Genomic DNA, 19,502 nt, shown 5'->3' with positions numbered 1-19,502 from the left:
CCATTTCTAAACCCTACATCACTTAAAACAGAACCCAAACTGGTGATTGATAGGTCACATATGACTTGTGTTTAGCCTGTTTGTTTTTTTCAATAAAATTTTATTCCATTGACAAAACTTAAAAACTGGAAAGAAAACCTTCAAAAAAACCCAGAAACCTGTATTTCTGACTTCTCTTGAAAAAACTGGATGCTCTGGCAACACTGGGATCATACAGTTACACAGCCACAGTGACCTGTAGCTGAGCAGATGACCCTTTTTGAATGGTTCTTACATGTTCAAGTCAGGAGTGAAAGTCAACTGCTTGACTTGTGCCAGCATCCTTGTAGCACTGCCACCTTTCAATAAGTACCTGACTGCCTATTAGGCACTGAAGTTACAAAAATAAATCACAAAATAAACAAACAAGACAAATACAGTCCCTCACCCAAAGCTTACCTTAGCAGGAACAGCAGAGACAAGCAATTAGGATGCATGAGATAAGTGCTATGATAAGGAAAGTAGAGGGCACTTAGCACATGGCCTGTGTGTGGAAAACAGCTGTGTCAGGCTTTTTCACTGGTTTACCAGCTACCAGCACTTTGCCTAATTAGTGCGTGAGCAGGTGGCAGTACCATGTGTATGGTCTATGCAAGGCTATAGGTACTTTCCCTCTGGGCGATTCTCCCAGATTGCTCTCCTGCCACTGCAAGGTGCAGTAGTCCTGAGCCCTTGCCCTTCACTGCGAAAAGCAGGTTTTCCTTTATTAGCTCTTTCCCTTTTTTGTTTATTCGCTTGCCTATCTTTGCAAGCCTCCAATAAATGGGTATGGCCCTATGCTTTCTGGCTCCTCAGTTCCTCTACTGTCTGCCGGAATTCAGTGAGAACTTGCCTGGCCTCAATAACCAGCATTACAGGTAGGGTACCTAACTCTGCCTATGGGAAGTCAGGAAACACTCCTCAGAGAAAGTGACAGCTAAACTGATCTTTAGCAGGCGCAGAAAGTATCAAGAAAGAGGTCAGGTAAAATAAATGACACAAAGAGGAAAGAACTTTTGCAAAGACTCTGGAGCGAAGACAAAGTATTTTAAGGAAGTGAAATCAGTTCAATACGGCCAGAGCCATCACTGGACCTTAAAAGCAGATGTCATAGAAAGGCTCAATTGAAAGGACTGGAGGGAAAAGCCAAGGGTTAGCTAATGTTAGGAGATGAAAGAGAATTTCCATAAAGTGATTGAATATGTAAAAGAGTTCGTTAAGCAGGCAATAGAGGTTTCAGAGAGCACAGCTGTGTTAAAAAGTGAAATGCAGAAAAAAAGAAGGGAGAAGCAATAACAGCCTAAATCAAGAAAGGGGAAGCAGAAAGCAGCATGAGGATGAGGGTGTAGTAGAAGACCAAAGGGGCTTACATCTTGGGCGGTAACCAAGGATAACGGGGATGCGAAGCATGGTAGTTTTGGCTAGCCACAAGTTTGCCAAGAGAATTAATCCCAGCGGTCCACTGGTGGACGCGGAGGCATTCAGGCCTCTCAAAATTCAGCAGCGCCCAGGTTGGATTGCACTTCGGTCTCTCTGTAAGACATCGGCTTCAGTCTGGATTGATTGTGCAGGCTCCAGGAAAGGCTCTGGGTTCCATGGAGTGGTTAGAGGCCTGGTCTGTGTGTGCTGGTGGGTAGAAGTTAAGTATAAAATACCTTGCATTATTTTCTGATTTTTCTATAGGAACAACGGGCCTGTATACAACCTCTTAGAAAAAAAGCAGTGTATGCCCATTATAGTTTCACAAGGAGAAAAAAGGTCTCAAGAAGTTCAACATTTGTCCATATCAACACTCATGAGTCATTCCTGAATCCACGTCTCCCCAAGTTGATCTTGTTTCCCCAACTAGATTAAGATAGCCACCAGAAAAAAAAAAAAAAAAAAAGCCTGTTGCACACTTTTTTGTAGCTTTCAAAGCGCCTAACACCGAACTGGGTAGGTCAAACACATCTAGTTTATTTACCGACTCCCTACCTAATATGGGGTCATCCAAGTTGCCTATTTCAGCCCCCTTTTTGTATATTAAGGCAGTAAAAAAGGCGAACAACATCTCGGACTTGACACTTTCCTTTATTCCAAACTCCACTGCGTCTGTCCTCCCTCAACCGCAGAGGCGTAATTGTTGCAAGAGTCAAATGCAGCGGGAGACTCAAAGTCACATCACGGAAAACGCCCACCTGCACTGCAGGCCCGCCGACCCCTATCCCCGCGCGTCCCCCGCGTCTCAGTCCACATGTCACAAAGGTAAAACACGCTCACCAACTCTGGGCAACCGCCAGTTTCCGTAAATGTGTTAGTCCGCTCTTCGCTGTTCTCCAGGTAGGAACTTCCGGCGCACGCAAGACGTCACAAAAGCTCCCGCCTCTCGGCCCGCTTCCGGCGCCCGGTCTCACGAGAGCCGGGAAGAGGCATCGCTGCTGCTACTTTCACGTCGGCGGTGGCTGACCCTTCCCAGCACCCGTGATGCCAAGGCTGCTGCGAGGGGTGAGGAAGAGTCGGGGTTGAGCCCCAGCTGACCCGAGAGCTCAAGCTCTGTGGATCTTCCGGGCCCGCCCCATCTGAAGGTAAACGCCTCCACGGCTGCGGCCTTCCCTCCTGCCGGCCTCTCCCGGGACCCGCCACCCTTTTTATTCCAGGACCTTTACCGTTAGTTGCCTTCGCACTTCTCACCAGAACGGCTGACGTGTGGAGAGTTTCAAACGAGAAACCTATCGCTGTTGTTTCTGAAGTTGTGTAAATAACTCCCCCAAAGCATCCCGAATATCAAGCAGTTTTCCCATTACTGTACTTCGCGAGTTGGCACGCCTTCGAATCCCTATTTTGCCATTTGTGATAGTCCATACCTCTTTCTTAAATACATATATACCACACACGCTTTTTATTTAAACTTGGTTGAGCCAAATATAATTTTCAGATAATTTGCTGACATTGTAAAATACCATGTGAAAATTACAGATTCCATTAGTAAACTTACATATTCTTCAAGGCATTGAAACATGTTCATATAGTAAAATGTGTCATTTCATAATTTAGCAATAATCTAAAAAATTAGTGATTCGAAAGAACTTTGGATCCATCAAAATGTGGGGCTAAAATTTTCTCTTAATGCCACTCCAGAGAAAAACAGACAACCAGAAAGGTACCCAACCGTAGTATTAGTGAAAATCAATGGCTTAAGTTCTTTCTGAGGCCCCAGGCTCTTTCTGTTGTGTGCATGCAAAATATCATACATGTCTGAAAGCACTTTTTGCTCTTAGCTCTAGGAAAGGTTAAGAGTAGCCTCAGAATTTTTCCTTCATCTGTTTAAAACTCACCTCTCCATTCACACCATAGACCAGCACTGAAGGGGTTAGTGTGAAGAATCCCCTTGAAATAGGACCAGAAAACTCTATAAAGTGGTGTCTGAAGAAAAGTTCCTTAATCCACCCAGCTGCAGTCATTATTCTGAACTATGTATCTTACTAAGAAGTGAGGAAGGTGTATGAATCTGGCATAATTAAATCGGTAATCGCCTGTATTGGCGTACTTGGAATGAAAAATACCTGGCTTAGATTGTTTTTGGGTGTGTTTGTTTTCCTTTTTAGAAATGAGTGGTGGATTGGCCCCAAGTAAAAGCACAGTGTATGTATCCAACTTGCCCTTTTCCCTGACCAACAATGACTTATACCGGGTAAGTAATTATTTTAGTGTTAGTATTGTTATCTTCTGAATTCTCTATTCATGAAACAGCTGTAGCTCAAGCAAACAGTTCTTGGCAAAATTTCTAAGTACAGTACAATGTACTTAAGTCATTAAAACCAAAGACCTCTATTGCAAACATGAGTAAGTGAAAATAAATTAGACAGGCATAATTTCCAAAGAGAATATGCAGAGATTTTATAGAGAATAACAAGTTCTTTATGAACACGAAACACACAGCTAGCATAATGAGATGGGAGCAGCTTGTAATGGGCTAATTTTTCCTGTTTGCGTACTTGGCCTTTGAAACTGGTAGTGGGGTAGAGGTTTTGGAGACAAGAGCTGATGGAAGCAAAGATCCCTTTCCTAACCCTCAAATTCTGAAAGTATCTTAATTTAAATATGTGGCAGAAACTGAACAGTTTAATAAATTTTGTTTTCAATTCAAGATAGAGATAATCAAGGGGGAGAAAGTCCCTTCCAACATCTTCTTTCACCTCCTTTACAGACAACAAAGTTCCTGCAGAGCCTGTCCTGCAGATGGGTCCTAGAGAAAAGCTGGAAGGAATGACATGAATCCTTTCTTCCAAGTGTGTCCTCTTCTCTCGCTTCTTTGAATAGATGTTTTGGGGGTTTTTGTTTTGTTCTGTTCTAATTGATTTTTAGAGACAGGAGAGAGAAAGGGGAGGAGAAGCGAAAAGCAGTAGTAGTAGTTGCTTCCCAGATGTGCCTTGATCTGGCAAGCTGGTGGGGGGGATGTTTCAAATTGGTGACCTCAAGTGTGTTTCAGGTCAATGCTTTATCTACTGCACCACCACAGGTCAGGTTTGAATAGATGTTAAGTGGAGAGATACTGCATAGAAGACACATTTTACTTAACTAAGATTGTTTGAATCCCAAAGAAGAGAGGAGAAAATGAACTTTAGCTTCCTTCCTTGTTACAAAATAGAGACATTTCTATATTTATTGAACATTTACTGTATGCTGAGCTCTCTTAGGGATACTAGAATCACATCAGTGAACAAAAAGTTGAAAATCCCTCTTGGCTTTCACAATATAAAGATAGACAAACAATTATTGTTAAACAATTATTAAAAGGCCAATAATGTTATTTGTTAGATACAAAGTTAATGCTAAGATGTTACCCGCTAATGAGAAAATATAAAGCAGGAAAGGAGGATTATTAAATGTTAGGTTAGGAATGGATGTGAAATTCACATGGATGGTCTAAAGCCTTGTTGAGAAGGTGCCTTTTCTATAAAAACCTGAAGGAAGTAAGACATACCTGTGCAGATGTTTAGAGGATAGCATTTCAGGCACAGAGTAAATCAAGTGGAAGAAGAGGAGAAGCAGTCAGAGGTAAGCCCATGCAGGGGTGCCTTATAGCGCCTACATAGATAAGAGTTAGGAAATGAGAAGCTTTCTGAAAGTATTATATAGAAAACTGTCTCGCCTGACCAGGTGGTGGCGCAGTGGATAGAGCGTCGGACTGGGATGCAGAAGGACCCAGGTTCGAGACCCCGAGGTCGCCAGCTTGAGCGCGGGCTCATCTGGCTTGAGCAAAGAGCTCACCAGCTTAGACCCAAGGTCACTGGCTCCAGCAGGGGGTTACTCGGTCTGCTGAAGGCCCACGGTCAAGGCACATGTGAGAAAGCAATCAATGAACAACTAAGAAGTCGCAACGCGCAACGAGAAACTGATGATTGATGCTTCTCATCTCTCTCTGTTCCTGTCTGTCTGTCCCTATCTATCTCTGCCTCTGTAAAAAAAAAAAAAAAAAAAGAAAGCTGTCTCTGTTGGTCTTCAGAATTGAGTATGGCTAGCACTGCAATCTAGTTATACCACATTCCAGTATTACACAAGTTAATCATAGAACTCAAATTTTATTATTATTGATTGTATATATTAATGTATTGTAAAAGACTTTTCTTAGAAGCATTATGTAATAGGAAATAGAAATAGGTGAGATTACTTAGGATAAAGGTGTAGAAGTAAAAGAGAAGAAAGAGCCAACTATAAAGTTCCACCTGCTTATTAAGGGTGGGCAGAAGGAGACTGATGGGAATGGAATTTTCATTATAGCTGTCTTGTTTTATGTTTTGTTTTGTAAGCAGTCTTAGGAACTATCTTTTGAAACAGTGATTGCTTGATTGAGTGGAACTAGGCTAAAAATAGTGGTATTGTACAAGATTTATATTTGAAGTACAAGAGTTCTCTGGAGCTTTAATGGGATTGATAGTTGCCATGGGTATACCACAGGAACACAGCAACTGTGCAATGTGTGTGCCTACCATCTACCACATATGAAGAGTGGGTTTTTTTCCCCTCTGTATGTATTCATTTGTCAGAAATTTAGGAATTGAGACAGATACCTGTGGCTCCAATAACAAAATTAAGAATATTATTCTAGTCACTAAAAACAAACAAACAAAAAAAAATCTTGTAGAGTCTGCCTTAGAGACTAAAGGCTAAAATTTTTCATAAACTATAACAAAAAATGTAGTCATTGTATACAACCTGAAAATTTAATGTTTCTGTATGATTTTAAATTAAATTGTAAGTTACTATGTAGTATTTTGTTTCAGATATTTTCCAAGTATGGCAAAGTTGTCAAGTAAGTATTCAAATCAAATTTTGAAATTTCATTTAAAAGTTTGTCTGAATTTTCTTCTTTACTATTTTTTAATGGAAGTACTGTAGATTTACTATTTTTAATATAACAAAGTAAATAAAAATATACTGTTAACATTTTTATATATATTTAAGTCATTTTTCTATATATATTTAACAATATTTTAATACAAACAATTCTGTATATGCAATTTTGTTGTCTTTTTTAACTTGACATTATATGACATATCATTCCATGTACTTTAAAGATGTATCCTCATATTTAATAATTTCATGTTATTAATTTATATTATAATTTTTATTTATTTATTTTTGGCATTTTTCCAAAGTGAGAAGTGAGGGGCGGGGGGCCAACAGACAGACAGACTCCCGCATGCGACCGGGATACACCGGCATGCCCACCAGGGGGCGATGCTCTGCCCATCTGGACCGTTGCTTCACTATAACCAGAGCCATTCTAGCACCTGAGGTGGTGGCCATGGAGCCATCCTCAGCGCTTGGGCCAACTTTGCTCCCGTAGAGCCTTGGCTGCAGGAGGGGAAGAGAGAGATAGAGAGAAAGGAGAGGGGGAAGGGTGGAGAAGCAGATGGGTGCTTCTCCTGTGTGCCTTGGCTGGGAATCAAACCCGGAACTTCTACACACCGGGCCGACACTCTACCGCTCAGCCAGCCAGCCAGGGCCTATATCATAATTTATTTTAACAACATAATTTCTGCCTGACTGGTGGTGGTACAGTAGATAGAGTGTTGACCTAGGAAGCTGAGGACCCAGGTTCAAAACCCACATTGCTGACTTGAGCACAGGCTGACTAGCTTGAGCCCAGGGTCGCCAGCTTGAGCGACCCCCATAATCACTGGCTTGAGCCCAAAAGTCACTGGTTTAAAGCCCAAGGTTGCTGGCTTGAGCAAGGGGTCACTGGTTCAGCTGGAGGCCCCCCCTTGTCAAGATACATATGAGAAGCAATCAGTGAACTAAAAGTGACGCAACTATGAGTTGACACTTCTCATCTCTCTTTCTTCTTGTCTCTTGCTCAAACAAAAAACAAAGCTATATGATTTCTTACCTTATTATTAAGAACTAAAACTGATTCTGTCATCTAATATAAGACATAAATTAAAGGCTCATATATTTTGATGACTAGAAAGTACATTACCAAGCATACTATAAATGGATTATCATTTGTCAAACAAATGTAAATATTTAGAATGTTATTAGAATATACCTGTAAAATGTAAAAAATTTCAATGGTTAAGCAAAGTGCTTATGAGACTGATGAATAGAACACATATTCTCTTCTTTCATAAAAAGTTTAGATATTGTTGGAAAAACTGAAAACTTACAGAAATGGTAGGGATGATTATATCAGTTGGGGCTGAGATAAAGGTAATTTATTCTCATGTTTAATTCATTTTTAAAGATTTTATTTATTCATTTTAGAGAGAGGAGACAGAGAGAGAGAAAAGGGGGGGAGGAGCAGAAAGCATCAACTCCCATATGTGCTTGACCAGGGAAGCCCAGGGTTTCGAACCAGTGACCTCAGTGTTCCAGGTCGACGCTTTTACCCACTGCGCCACCGCAGGTCAGGCTAATTCACTTTTAAACCACTTAACTATATTATAGGGCAAAGTAGTAAAAGAAAGATACTGTTATTTTATCTTATAACCAGTATATATTTTGGTGTAAATTTTAAGTCATATTTAAAATCCCAAGTGTTTAGAGTCTATTTATCTTTATTAGGTTTTCTTCTAGCTTTTGATAAATTCATGTTAAACAGAAGTTCATTTGCATCCTGAGGTTCATTTCTTTTAAACTTCTTTATTTAAAAATCTTCACAAATGCTTCTAGGTAAATATTTCAGTGTTCAGAATTTCAAAACAGCCATCATTATTAATCAAAACACTAATTATGAAAAAAAAACTAGTAAGGATATATAACATTGAGCACATAAACACGCTTGTTATTGCTCTAGTCTCTTTACATGTATTATCATTAAATTCTGACAATTTATATTTAAGCTAAATATTATAAATACTTAGCTGATAATTATAAATGACAAAACTGAAGCACATAGTAAACCTAAAATTATATTGCAAGTTTGTAGTGGAGACAAGATTTAAATCCAGTAGTTTAATTCCGAAGCCTACTTCCTTAACCCTATTACTACCTTTTCTTTTTTTTGTTTGTTTGTTTATTCATTTTAGAGAGGAGAGGGAGAGACAGAGAGAGAGAGAGAGAGAGGAGAGACAGCGAGAGAGAAGGGGGGAGGAGCTGGAAGCATCAACTCCCATATGTGCCTTGACCAGGCAAGCCCAGGGTTTCGAACCGGCGACCTCAGCATTTCCAGGTCGATGCTTTATCCACTGCGCCACCACAGGTCAGGCTACCTTTTCTTTATCTGTCAGAATTACCAAATTATTTTCCATACAAATATATAATTATAAACCATGAGAATGCTATGAAGTTAAAGACATAGAATTATAAGCACCTATGAACAAGGAAGACAGTCTAGTCTAGATAGTCAAGGTAGATTTACCTAAGTCAGTATCCTTTTAGTTGAAACTTAAAGGCTGAGTAAAAGTTAAGTAGGCAAAAATAATGGAAGAAACATTTTGTGTAGCAGAAACAGCTTGTGTAAAGGCCCTGTGGCAAGAGGAAATAAAGTGAGCCTGACTGGGCAGTGGCGCAGTGGATGGAGCGTCAGACTGGGATGCGGATTCAAGACCCAAGGTCGCCTGCTTGAGCGAGGGCTCATCTGGTTTGAGCAAAAGCTCACCAGCTTGAGCCCAAGGTTGCTGGCTTGAGCAAGGGGTTATTCGGTCTGCTGAAGGCCTGCAGTCATGGCACGTATGAGAAAGCAATCAATGAACAATTAAGGTGTCGCAATGCGCAACGAAAAACTAATGATTGATGCTTCTCATCTCTCTCCGTTCCTGTCTGTCTGTCCCTGTCTATCCCTCTCTCTGACTCTCTCTCTGTCTCTATAAAAAAAAAATTTTTTTTTTTTTAAAAAGGAAATAAAGTGAGATCATGAAACAGAAAGAAGGCTGATGTGACTAGAGATGAGTGAGTAAGATACCAAGATGGATCCAGAGATGGAAGCAGGTTCCTAATCTTACCTCTTCGCCATGTTACAAGAAATTTGATTTTCATCCTAAAAACACCAGGAATCCATTAAAGAATTTTAAACAAGGGAGTCACATTGTCCTACAGCCTTTATATTATCAATGTTTAGTGCCTACATTTGCAACTAATTGAGTGACCGAATGACCACATGAATAAACATAGATGCATTCTTTTGAGAAACTACTTTCCCATTTGTATCTATCTTTTTGTTTTAACATATTGAGCTAGGCTTAATAAAGATGACCTTTTTTTAAGATTTTTTAAAAATTTCTTGATTTTAGAGGGAGAGAGAGGGAGCAAGATTTTAGTTGCTTTACTTTAGTTGTTCGTTGATTGCTTCTCATATGTGCCTTGACCAGGCAAGCCCAGGATGTTGAACTGGGACCTCAACATTCCAGATCAACACTCTATCCACTGCACCACCACAGGTCAGGTTAGAGACAACTTGAAAGGAGTTTTTATTAAAATACATGAAATGAGGCATGGTTTTTAATAAATAGATTTCAGAAGAGGCTAGCAGAAAGGAGGAAAAAGTATTTCTAGTTAAAGAAAATAGTTCACCTTGTACCCACCCTATTCTAGACTTGGAATCAGCCATTTTTTCCAAAGGGCCCTGTTGAACATTGCTTTTGAAACTATATTTAATGATGTATTATGAAGGGTCAAAAGGACTGAGAATGTGTAAAGCATCAGGAGAAAGAGCAGGCTCTGTGCTCTCATCACCATCCCTATCTCTTAGGCACTTTTGGTGGTATAATTAAGAACCACAGAGTTGTAGATTCTTTAAAAGAATTTAAAGAAAATAGAATCAAAAACCGAGAAAAAATAAGTCATTTTTCTTTTTATGTAGAAGAGAATACCTCAGTTTTGTTTTTCTAAAGAGTGAGAGTTAGCAAAAGAATTATGCTTACTCTTTGAGATTTCATTGTCTCTGTAATCTACTCCATTTTTGTGCCTCTGATTACAGTTTGATTTATGAGATACTCCTAATCATACCTGTGTTCACTAGTGTTAAATCAGTATTACACTTTCTTGTTTCCAATCTTTATATCCCATGACTTTGAAGAGATAACTATTTGTCAAACATATTAATTTCTCTTACTCTAAATCTTCTGTTAGCCGTTTTTAATACTTGGATCTTCCAGGTAATTATTTAATGTTTTATTTATTCCTGCTTCATTAATTTTAACTATTTGTTCTATGCTTTAAGGGTTACTATAATGAAAGATAAAGATACCAGGAAGAGTAAAGGTGTTGCATTTATTTTATTTTTGGATAAAGACTCTGCACAAAACTGTACCAGGGCAATAAACAACAAACAGGTAAGCTAGGCATTCCCAACCAGGTTTTTAAGTTAAAAGCTATTGTGCTCATCCAGACCAAAAATATGGGGATATAGTGGGTAGGCAAGTCTGAGGAATAGCAGTAGATTCTGAGGTTATTGAAATTATGGGAAAGAAAAGATGTCAAAACTGTACTGGGGGGCCTGGCTGCTTGGCTCAGTGGTAGAGCATCAGCCTGGTATGTGGATGTCCTGGGTTTAATTCTTGGTTGGGGCACAGAAGAGAAGCGCCCATCTACTTCTCCACCCTTCCCCCTCGCTTCTCTTCCTCTCTCTCTCTTTCTCTCTCTCTCTCTCTCTCTCCCTCTTTTTCTCTCTCTTCATCTCTCTCCCTTTTTTCCTCTCTCTTTCTCTCTCCCTCTCTCCCCTTCCTGCAGCCATGGCTCAATTGTGCAAATTGGCCCCAGGTGCTGAAGATGGCACCATGGCCTCTGCTTCAGGCACTAAGAAGAGCTCGGTTGCTGAGCAGCAGAGCAACACCCCCTAGTGGCCTTGTCGGGTGGATCCCAATCAGGACTCACACATGAGCGTCTATCTCTGTGTCCCCTCCTCTCACTGAATTAAAAAAAAAACTGGGCCTGACCTGTGGTGGTGCAGTGGCTAAAGCGTTGACCTGGAACACTGAGGTTGCTGGTTCAAAACCCTGGGCTTGCCTGGTCAAGGCATATATGGGAGTTGATGCTTCCTGCTCCTCCCCCCTTTCTCTCTCTCTCTCTCTCTCTCTCTCTCTCTCATTCTAACTCTCTCTCCTCTCTAAAATGAATAAATAAATTTAAAAAAAATTTAAAAAAAAAACTGTACTGGGTTCCCAAAACATTTGTAGAATAAGGAATAAGAACCTATTCTACAGGATAGCATTTGTCACATCTAAATAGCCAATTGGGCCCTGGCCAGTTGGCTCAGTGGTAGAGCGTCGGCCTGACGTGCAGAAGTCCCGGGTTCGATTCCCGGCCAGGGCACACAGGAGAGGCGCCCATCTGCTTCTCCACCTCTCCCCCTCTCCTTCCTCTCTGTCTCTCTCTTCCCTCCCGCAGCCAAGGCTCCATTGGAGCAAAGATGGCCCGGGCGCTAGGGATGGCTCCATGTCCTTTGCCTCAGGCGCTAGAGTGGCTCTGGTCGCAACAGAGCGACGCTCTGGATGGGCAGAGCATCGCCCCCTGGTGGGCATGCTGGGTGGATCCCGATCGGGCGAATGCGGGAGTCTGTCTGACTGCCTCCCTGTTTCCAGCTTCAGAAAGATACAAAAAAATAAATAAATAGCCAATTGCTAAAAATAACCTAAAAAATAAAATGGAATTGAAGATTTGAGGAAATGGTATCAAATACCTAGGTTTAGGTTTCAATGAATATATCTTTCTGCTTTTATGTTCTTCTCTGGTTTAGTTATTTGGTAGAGTGATAAAAGCAAGCATTGCTATTGACAATGGAAGAGCAGCTGAGTTCATCCGAAGACGAAACTACTTTGATAAATCTAAGTGTTATGAGTGTGGGGTGAGTATACCTAAAACTTAATGTAATTTTCCATAGTTTAAGGTATTCTTCACATCAGTGTTTTATCTGTGCTCTCCAAAACATCTGGCAAGCTAAAACCAGGTTATGAAAGTTGTTTTAATTTGGGACTGTAGACTCATCTAAGTAAAAATTGAAATGTAGTGTGTAAAGATAATCTGAGTTGGGTGAGATGGAGTGGTATTTTCTCCAGTTTTTAAATCTCTGAAAAGTGTTAAACAATGCTGACTAATTATTTATATAAATTATATTATTGTCTTGAAAGATTTCAGTGACCCATAAATATTTATGTTAATAGGATATTGCCTGTTTTAATAATATATATTTTACCAATGTTTAAGCATCACAGTTCAGTATAAACATTAATCATATGTAGAGCGTCGGCCTGGCGTGAAGTCCCGGGTTTGATTCCCGGCCAGGGCACACAGGAGAAGCGCCCATTTGCTTCTCCACCCCTCCCCCTCTCCTTCCTCTCTGTCTCTCTCTTCCCCTCCCACAGCCCCGAGGCTCCATTGGAGCAAAGATGGCCTGGGCGCTGGGGATGGCTCCTTGGCCTCTGCCCCAGGCACTAGAGTGGCTCTGGTCGCAACGGAGCGACGCCCTGGAGGGGCAGAGCATCGCCCCCTGGTGGGCAGAGCTTCGCCCCTGGTGGGCGTGCCAGGCAGATCCCGGTCGGGCGGATCCCGGTCGGGCGCATGCGGGAGTCTGACTGTCTCTCCCCCGTTTCCAGCTTCAGAAAAATACAAAAACAAACAAACAAAAAAAAACATTAATCATATGACCTATCCTCTATGAAATACTGTGTTTTAAAAGTTGTTTTTTTTTCCTGTTAGTACTGCTAATGATTTATTCTATTCATACTGTTAATGTTTTATAACTGAAGTAGATGATTTTCTTATCTAGTTCTCACCATCTATTAACCATTTAATCTTTTTGGTGATAAAGAGATATATATGGCCACAAAGCAATTTTACATAAGGCCAATAATGGTACCAAGAGACTTTTAGTTGGTTCTCGTTGTTTTCATTTTCCAAATGCCTATATAAAATACTTATAAACAGGGTCTAGGGGTATTAATGGAGAACTGGGCAGAGACATTGTCCTGGCTACAAAATCATGTGGAAGACACAAGGAAATAGGTTGGCATCCTTTCTACCTCTGCCAAACCCTAACTCTTCACCTCCATGGATGAAGGAGAGAGGGAAGGAGTCAGGGAAGGGAAAGGACGGGAAGGGAATGCAAGGGCCCTGAGTACATTCTGTCAAGTCCTGTAATTCTAATATATCTTGTTAATGTTTCAAAAACTGTTCCAGAGTCCTGAGTTTTATTTTTAAAAGGGGGGAGGGAGAAGTGGGGAACAGATTCAGTGCTTTTCAATCTTTTTACACTTAGGGACTGGTGAAAATAGGAGAACTATTTTTGGGACCACTAAGGCAGAAATCACCCTGAGCATAAACGAATTCAACTAAGACCATTGGGTCAATAATCTTAACACATCAGGGTGGTTAATTTCTTCACAGATGGCATGAAATTTCTGGCGGACCGGTCTGTGAACCGGAAGTTGAAAAACACTGAGGTAGATGAGTATGTATCCTCTTATTCACAACAAGTACTAAATAGTCTGAAAAGTCCTAGATGAATCTTTTTTTTTTTTTTTTCTCCCATTTTTCTGAAACTGGAAACAGGGAGAGACAGTCAGACAGACTCCCGCATGCGCCCGACCGGGATCCACCCGGCACGCCCACCAGGGGCGATGCTCTGCCCACCAGGGGGCGATGCTCTGCCCATCCTGGGCGTCGCCATGTTGCGACCAGAGCCACTCTAGCGCCTGAGGCAGAGGCCAAGGAGCCATCCCCAGCGCCCGGGCCATCTTTGCTCCAGTGGAGCCTTGGCTGCGGGAGGGGAAGAGAGAGACAGAGAGGAAAGCGTGGCGGAGGGGTGGAGAAGCAAATGGGCGCCTCTCCTGTGTGCCCTGGCCGGGAATCGAACCCGGGTCCTCCGCACGCTAGGCCGACGCTCTACCGCTGAGCCAACTGGCCAGGGCCTTTTTTTTTTTTTTTAAGTGAGAAGAGGGGAGAGGAGATAGACAGACTCCCACATGTACCCCAACCGGGATCCACCCAGCAACCCCTTTCTGGGGCTGATTCTTGAATCAGCCGAGGTCTAGATGAATCTTTTTTTCATTTTGTTTTATGAAGGCATAGATTTATTATATTATGCTTTGTACATTTTTATTTTTCTTAAAAATTTCCCACTCAGAAGATCTATTTACATTCATTAACCTGTATTTTCCCAAAATGACTTCAATGTTAAATCTTTTTTAAAAATATGGGATATGTTAGTATCCTTATTTCAAAAGCAGTTTGGAAAATGCTTCCCTAAGTACATTTTCTCATCAGTTTATTTACAGTTACACCTGTTCAGTTCAGCCATGTCCCCAGGTATAAAAAATACAGTCTTTTTGATGTATTGTTAAATATTCTTGAAAGCATGATTATTTTTCTTTTCTAGTATTCTGATTCTGGCCCAACCTTTTCTCTTGGCTCAATTACACCTCACTCTCACATATTACTTCTTAAATGTATTTTAGTGAGTTAATGTGCATGTTATAGTACCTTTTCTTTTCTTTTTTTATTTTTAAGTGAGTAGCAGGGAGGCAGACACAGACTCCCACGTGCGCCCAGACCAGGATACACCTGGCTTGCCAGGTGTATGCTCTGCCCACCTAGGCCTCTGCTCCATTGCTTGGCAATGAGCTATTTTAGCATCTAAGATGAGGCCAGGGAGCCATCTTCAGCACCCTGGGCCAACTTTGCTCAAACCATTTGAGCCATGACTGCAGGAAGGGAAGAGAAAGAGAGATAGAGAAGGGTGAGAGGAGTGGAGAAGCAGATGGTCACTCCCTCCTGTATGTCCTGACTGGAATCAAACCCGGAAAGTCCACACGCTGGGCCAATATTTTACCGCTGAGTCAACCAGCCGGGGCTATGGTACATTTTCTTATGCTGTACAACTGTATATTATGGCTAAATATAATATTTTTTTTTTGTATTTTTCCAAAGTGTGAAGAAGGTGGCAGCAGACTGACGGCCGCATGCGTCTGACTTGAATTCACCTGGCATGCCCACCAGAGAGCAATGATCTGCCCATCGGGGGCGTTGCTTTGCTGCAACTGGAGTCATTCTAGCACCTGAGGCAGAGGCCATGGAGCCATCCTCAGTGCCCGGGCCAACTTTGCTCCAATGGAGCCTCAGCTGCAGGAGGGGAAGAGAGAGACAGAGAGAAAGGAGAGGGGAAAGGGTAGAGAAGCAGATGGGCACTTCCTCTGTGTGCCCTCGCCAGAATCAAACCTGGGACTTTCACACACAGGGCTGACGCTCTACCACTGCGCCAACCAGCCAGACCTTGGCTAAATATAATTTTATGACTAGTCCTATACTGTCAAATATGAATATTATGTAAGCCACACATGTAATTTTAAATTTTCTAGTAGCCACATTAAAATATAAAAAGGTGGCTTTTAAATCTTTTACTTAACCCACTATATGCCTAAAATAATATCACCCAAACTATTGTAATTAATATTTTTAAAAATTAAGATAGGTTACACTCTTTTTTTATATTGTCTACAAAATCCTGTATGTATTTTATCTTTATAGTGCAGATCAATTCAACAGGTTCTCACTAACCACAAAAGAATTATGGCTCGCCCTGACCAAATAGCGTGGTTGGTTAGAGCATCATCCAGAAGCACAGAATTTTCTGGTTCAATCCCCAGTCAGGGCACATACAGGAATAGATCAATGCTCCCGTCCCTCCCTCACTCCTTCTCTCCCTCCCTCTCTCCCTCCCTCTCCCTCTCTTTCCCTCCCTTTCTCTCTAAAATCTATAAAATAAATATTAGAAAAAACTGTGGCAGCCCTGGCCAATTGGGTCAGTGGGTAGAGCGTCAGCCTAGAGGGCGGGCGACACAGGTTTGATCCCTGGTCAGGGCACACATGAGAAGCAACCATCTGCTCTCGCCCCTTCCCTCTCCCCCTTCTCCTCTTCTCACATCCAGTGGCTTGATTGGTTTGTGCATTGGTCCCAGGCACTGAGGATAGTTCAGTTGATTCGATCATCAGCCCCAGGTGGGGGTTGCTGAGTGGATCCCAATCTGGACGCATGCAGGAGTCTGTCCAATTCCCCTCCTCTCACTTAGAAAACAAAACAAAATAGAAACAGAACTTGATGTTTTCCATTTGTTTTTCAAACAATGTTAAGCAACCACTGGGAAGTTAGTAATAGTTTTGTCCCAATTTTATCAAATAATAACAAAATTTTTACATTTAAGGTAGACAGTCTGTTTACATTTTGAATTGTTTTCTATCATGAATCTTGATATTTAAAGTGCCAAACCCCTTTAGTTTGGGGGAAAGTTTCTGTTAATAACACAACAAATATTGTATTTTTCCTCTTTTTTCTATGCTAAACAAAAGGAAAGTGGACACTTAAGTTATGCCTGTCCTAAAAATATGCTTGGAGAACGTGAACCTCCAAAGAAGAAAGAGAAAAAGAAAAAACAGAAAATTCCTGAACCAGAAGAAGAAATGTATGTATATCTACTCTTACTAAATACATTATAGGGTTGCTTCTTTCTTTTTACTATTGGTTAAGTTCATTCTGATTTTTTATTATTATTTAGTGAAGAAGTAGAAGAAAGTGAAGATGAAGGGGAAGATCCTGCTCTTGACAGCCTCAGTCAGGCCATTGCTTTTCAGGTACAAAGTAGTTCTTGTAAAAGGCACCTGCCATAGCTGCCTTGGATTAACAGTGTTCTGTTCCTTGCATACATTACTGATCGCCTCCATGTGGCAACCTGTCTTTCCCCTTCACCTCCTGAACTTCAGGAGACAGGCTATTTCTGTCCAGTCTTGAGAACAGTGAGCTAGAGTTCTTATTGGCTCTTTCTGGATTCTAAGAGCCCCACTACACGTTTAATATCTTAATTTGTTTTCACTGTAGAACTGAGCAGAACTATTTGATTAGAGTCAGTTTGTCCCAACAGAGAAGATTTTATTAAATATATATATTGAAATGATATTTTTGAAAAGAAGCTTCACTTCAAAACAAAACTAAAAACATATTTGTGACCACGAAAGATCCTAGTACAAATATTAGAAACAGTTTTTGAAGAAAAGTACATAAACTCCTAATTTTTATATAACCAAGTATTTTGTTTTAATGTAGTTGATACATACATGTATATATCAATTTGTTTTTCTTTTTAACTAACTAATATTCCCACCTCCAGCAGGAATGGAAAGTAGGCTTCATTTCCTGCACCTGTTCATTAGTAGAATTTGCCTACAATAATTTTGAGTTCCATGGTAACACAGGGCTATAACTCAGGGGTGAGGTAGGAGTGTCCTGATGGAGTAGAATTGTTCGCATGGACTGGGAGGGTGATGAGCAAGGTTGGCACTGTGGTGTTTATGCATTGTTCTGAATTAATGCACCATAAATAATATTAAACAAGTTCCTTGTTTTCTTTTGTTTTATTTGTTTTCTGACTTATATTACAGCAAGCCAAAATTGAAGAAGAGCAAAAAAAATGGAAACCCAGTTCAGGGGGTCCCTCAACATCGGATGATTCAAGACGCCCAAGGATAAAGAAAAGCACATATTTCAGTGATGAAGAAGAACTTAGTGATTAAAATTATATTTATTATGTAAATATCATTTAAAATTTTGTTTTAATCTTAGAGTACCAACTTCTGTTGGGACTAAAGATTACTTTTAGTATTTGAGCATAAGAATACCACATAATTTTTTACTATAAAATAGGATATTAAAAAGAAATTTTAAAGTACCAGGTATGTCCCAAGTAAAATATCTTGCCTTAGCAGGGTATTAAAAATAAAGATTTGCTGCCCTGGCCAGTTAGCTCAGTTAGTTAGAGCATCATTCCAAGATTGCAGGTTCGATCCCAGTCAGGACACATACAAAAATCAACCAATGAAGGCATAAAAAGGTGGAAAAACAAATCAATGTTTCTCTTTCTCTTTCTCTCCCTTCCTCTCTGATATCAATAGAAATAAAATTTCAAAATAAATATTGGCTCATAGCCATTAATCTTGGAAACAATTTATTTAAATAAAAAAGAAAATAGTAATGCTGTTGTCATCCCAAGAATTATATTAAAAAAGATTTGTTTGAAAGGTCATTATAAAAGTTTATTCATCTGATTAGTTTACATGAGGACTTTTAAATTTTCATCTGTAAAAGCTCCGTAAAGACTGTGAAAAAGTTGCTTTATTATTAAATGTTATTAAAATTTTCAAGAGAATTTTGTTCTAAATATGGGTGTTTTGTCACCTTATTTCTATTAGCTTTATCCCAATCTGGATTAATCTGCCTTGTCTTTGGCATTAAGTTCCATTCCACAGAAGCAGCTAACTTCTTTATGTTTCTTTTTGTATATACATGTTTTTCTAAATAAAATACATATATTTTTGCCACTTAATTCCTAAAGGTATAAAAGAGGATTTTTCACACTCCTGTATTTCCCACTGCCCTTCTCCAGCTTCTCAATATGGTATATCAAAATGTTTGGTTAAATCCATATTTATTTTTTATTTGATGACCATGTAAATACTGTTCACTTCCGAGCTAATATGTGTGCTGTGATTACATTTTACTTAGAATTAATAATTGTCTCATTTTTATATGTGTTACATGTCTTTTCATTCACAACTAAAACTTCCCATGCCTTCTGTAAAGAATTATATGAGAATGGGATTATGGAGCCTTTAATTTTCTACTTTGTGTATTTCTATTGTTTACTGTTAAAAAGAACACCCATTTATTAGTTTATTTTAAATAACTAAAAGCAATAAAAATATTTCCACTTTGAAAAGTACCAAGGCAATAAAAGTGTTAACACTTGCCAGCAAAGAATCTTCTAGATTTTAGTAGGGAAACCAAATAAAATAACTGAATGTTACTCTACTTTCTGTTCTACTCATTAATTCACTCACCAAATTAAAGCAAAGAAAATAATTGGGGACAAATTTTGCCATAAAATATATAATTATATGAATACATTCAAATATGAACAGACAGATCAGCATCTACAAACATTTGAAGAAAGCCTCCAACATAATAGAGACCAAATGACCAGATCAAAAAAAGGGATTTTAGAGGACCTGAGAATATCTGG

General features: G+C 40.0%; 2 protein-coding genes and 1 non-coding gene across 15 annotated transcripts in view; 2 read left to right on the top strand and 1 right to left on the bottom strand.

The window, feature by feature from the left end:
• PPHLN1 (periphilin 1) overlaps window positions 1–2,379 on the bottom strand; it is a 167,428-nt gene extending 165,049 nt beyond the window's left edge. For 5 of the 9 annotated variants that reach the window (XM_066368984.1, XM_066368982.1, XM_066368985.1 and 2 more), the window contains exons 1-2: window positions 2,278–2,363; window positions 1,389–1,644 (exon numbers count right to left, since the gene is read on the bottom strand). Coding sequence is in view for 4 of the 9 variants with exons in the window: in XM_066368982.1 (XP_066225079.1) it covers window positions 1,389–1,428 (40 nt within the window). In the remaining 5 variants the exon portion in view is untranslated. Of the gene's footprint in view, window positions 1–1,388; window positions 1,645–2,277 lie in introns of all 9 variants that reach the window. The other 4 variants (XM_066368983.1, XM_066368989.1, XM_066368986.1 and 1 more) reach the window with 2 other exon arrangements.
• Window positions 2,380–2,383: 4 nt separating this feature from the next.
• ZCRB1 (zinc finger CCHC-type and RNA binding motif containing 1) lies at window positions 2,384–18,641 on the top strand. Of its 5 annotated transcripts, none has more exons than XM_066368992.1 (8): window positions 2,384–2,582; window positions 3,603–3,688; window positions 6,282–6,310; window positions 10,661–10,772; window positions 12,176–12,283; window positions 16,780–16,892; window positions 16,986–17,061; window positions 17,866–18,641. In XM_066368992.1, exons 2-8 carry the CDS (start codon window positions 3,605–3,607, stop codon window positions 17,995–17,997), a joined length of 654 nt encoding a protein of 217 aa, XP_066225089.1. In that variant the 5' UTR covers window positions 2,384–2,582; window positions 3,603–3,604; the 3' UTR covers window positions 17,998–18,641. The 5 variants fall into 5 exon arrangements, with proteins under 5 accessions (XP_066225089.1, XP_066225090.1, XP_066225091.1 ...); XM_066368993.1 differs by having other exon boundaries at window positions 6,269–6,310; XM_066368994.1 differs by lacking the exon at window positions 6,282–6,310.
• On the top strand, window positions 11,676–11,751 carry TRNAV-GAC (transfer RNA valine (anticodon GAC)). The gene has a single exon. It is a non-coding gene; the product is annotated as a tRNA-Val (tRNA).
• Window positions 18,642–19,502: the final 861 nt, after the last annotated feature.

The sequence above is a fragment of the Saccopteryx leptura genome, chromosome 2, assembly GCF_036850995.1.
Source record: "Saccopteryx leptura isolate mSacLep1 chromosome 2, mSacLep1_pri_phased_curated, whole genome shotgun sequence".
NCBI classification, from domain to species: Eukaryota; Metazoa; Chordata; class Mammalia; order Chiroptera; family Emballonuridae; genus Saccopteryx; species Saccopteryx leptura.
This window is presented reverse-complemented; position numbering and strand designations above follow the sequence as displayed.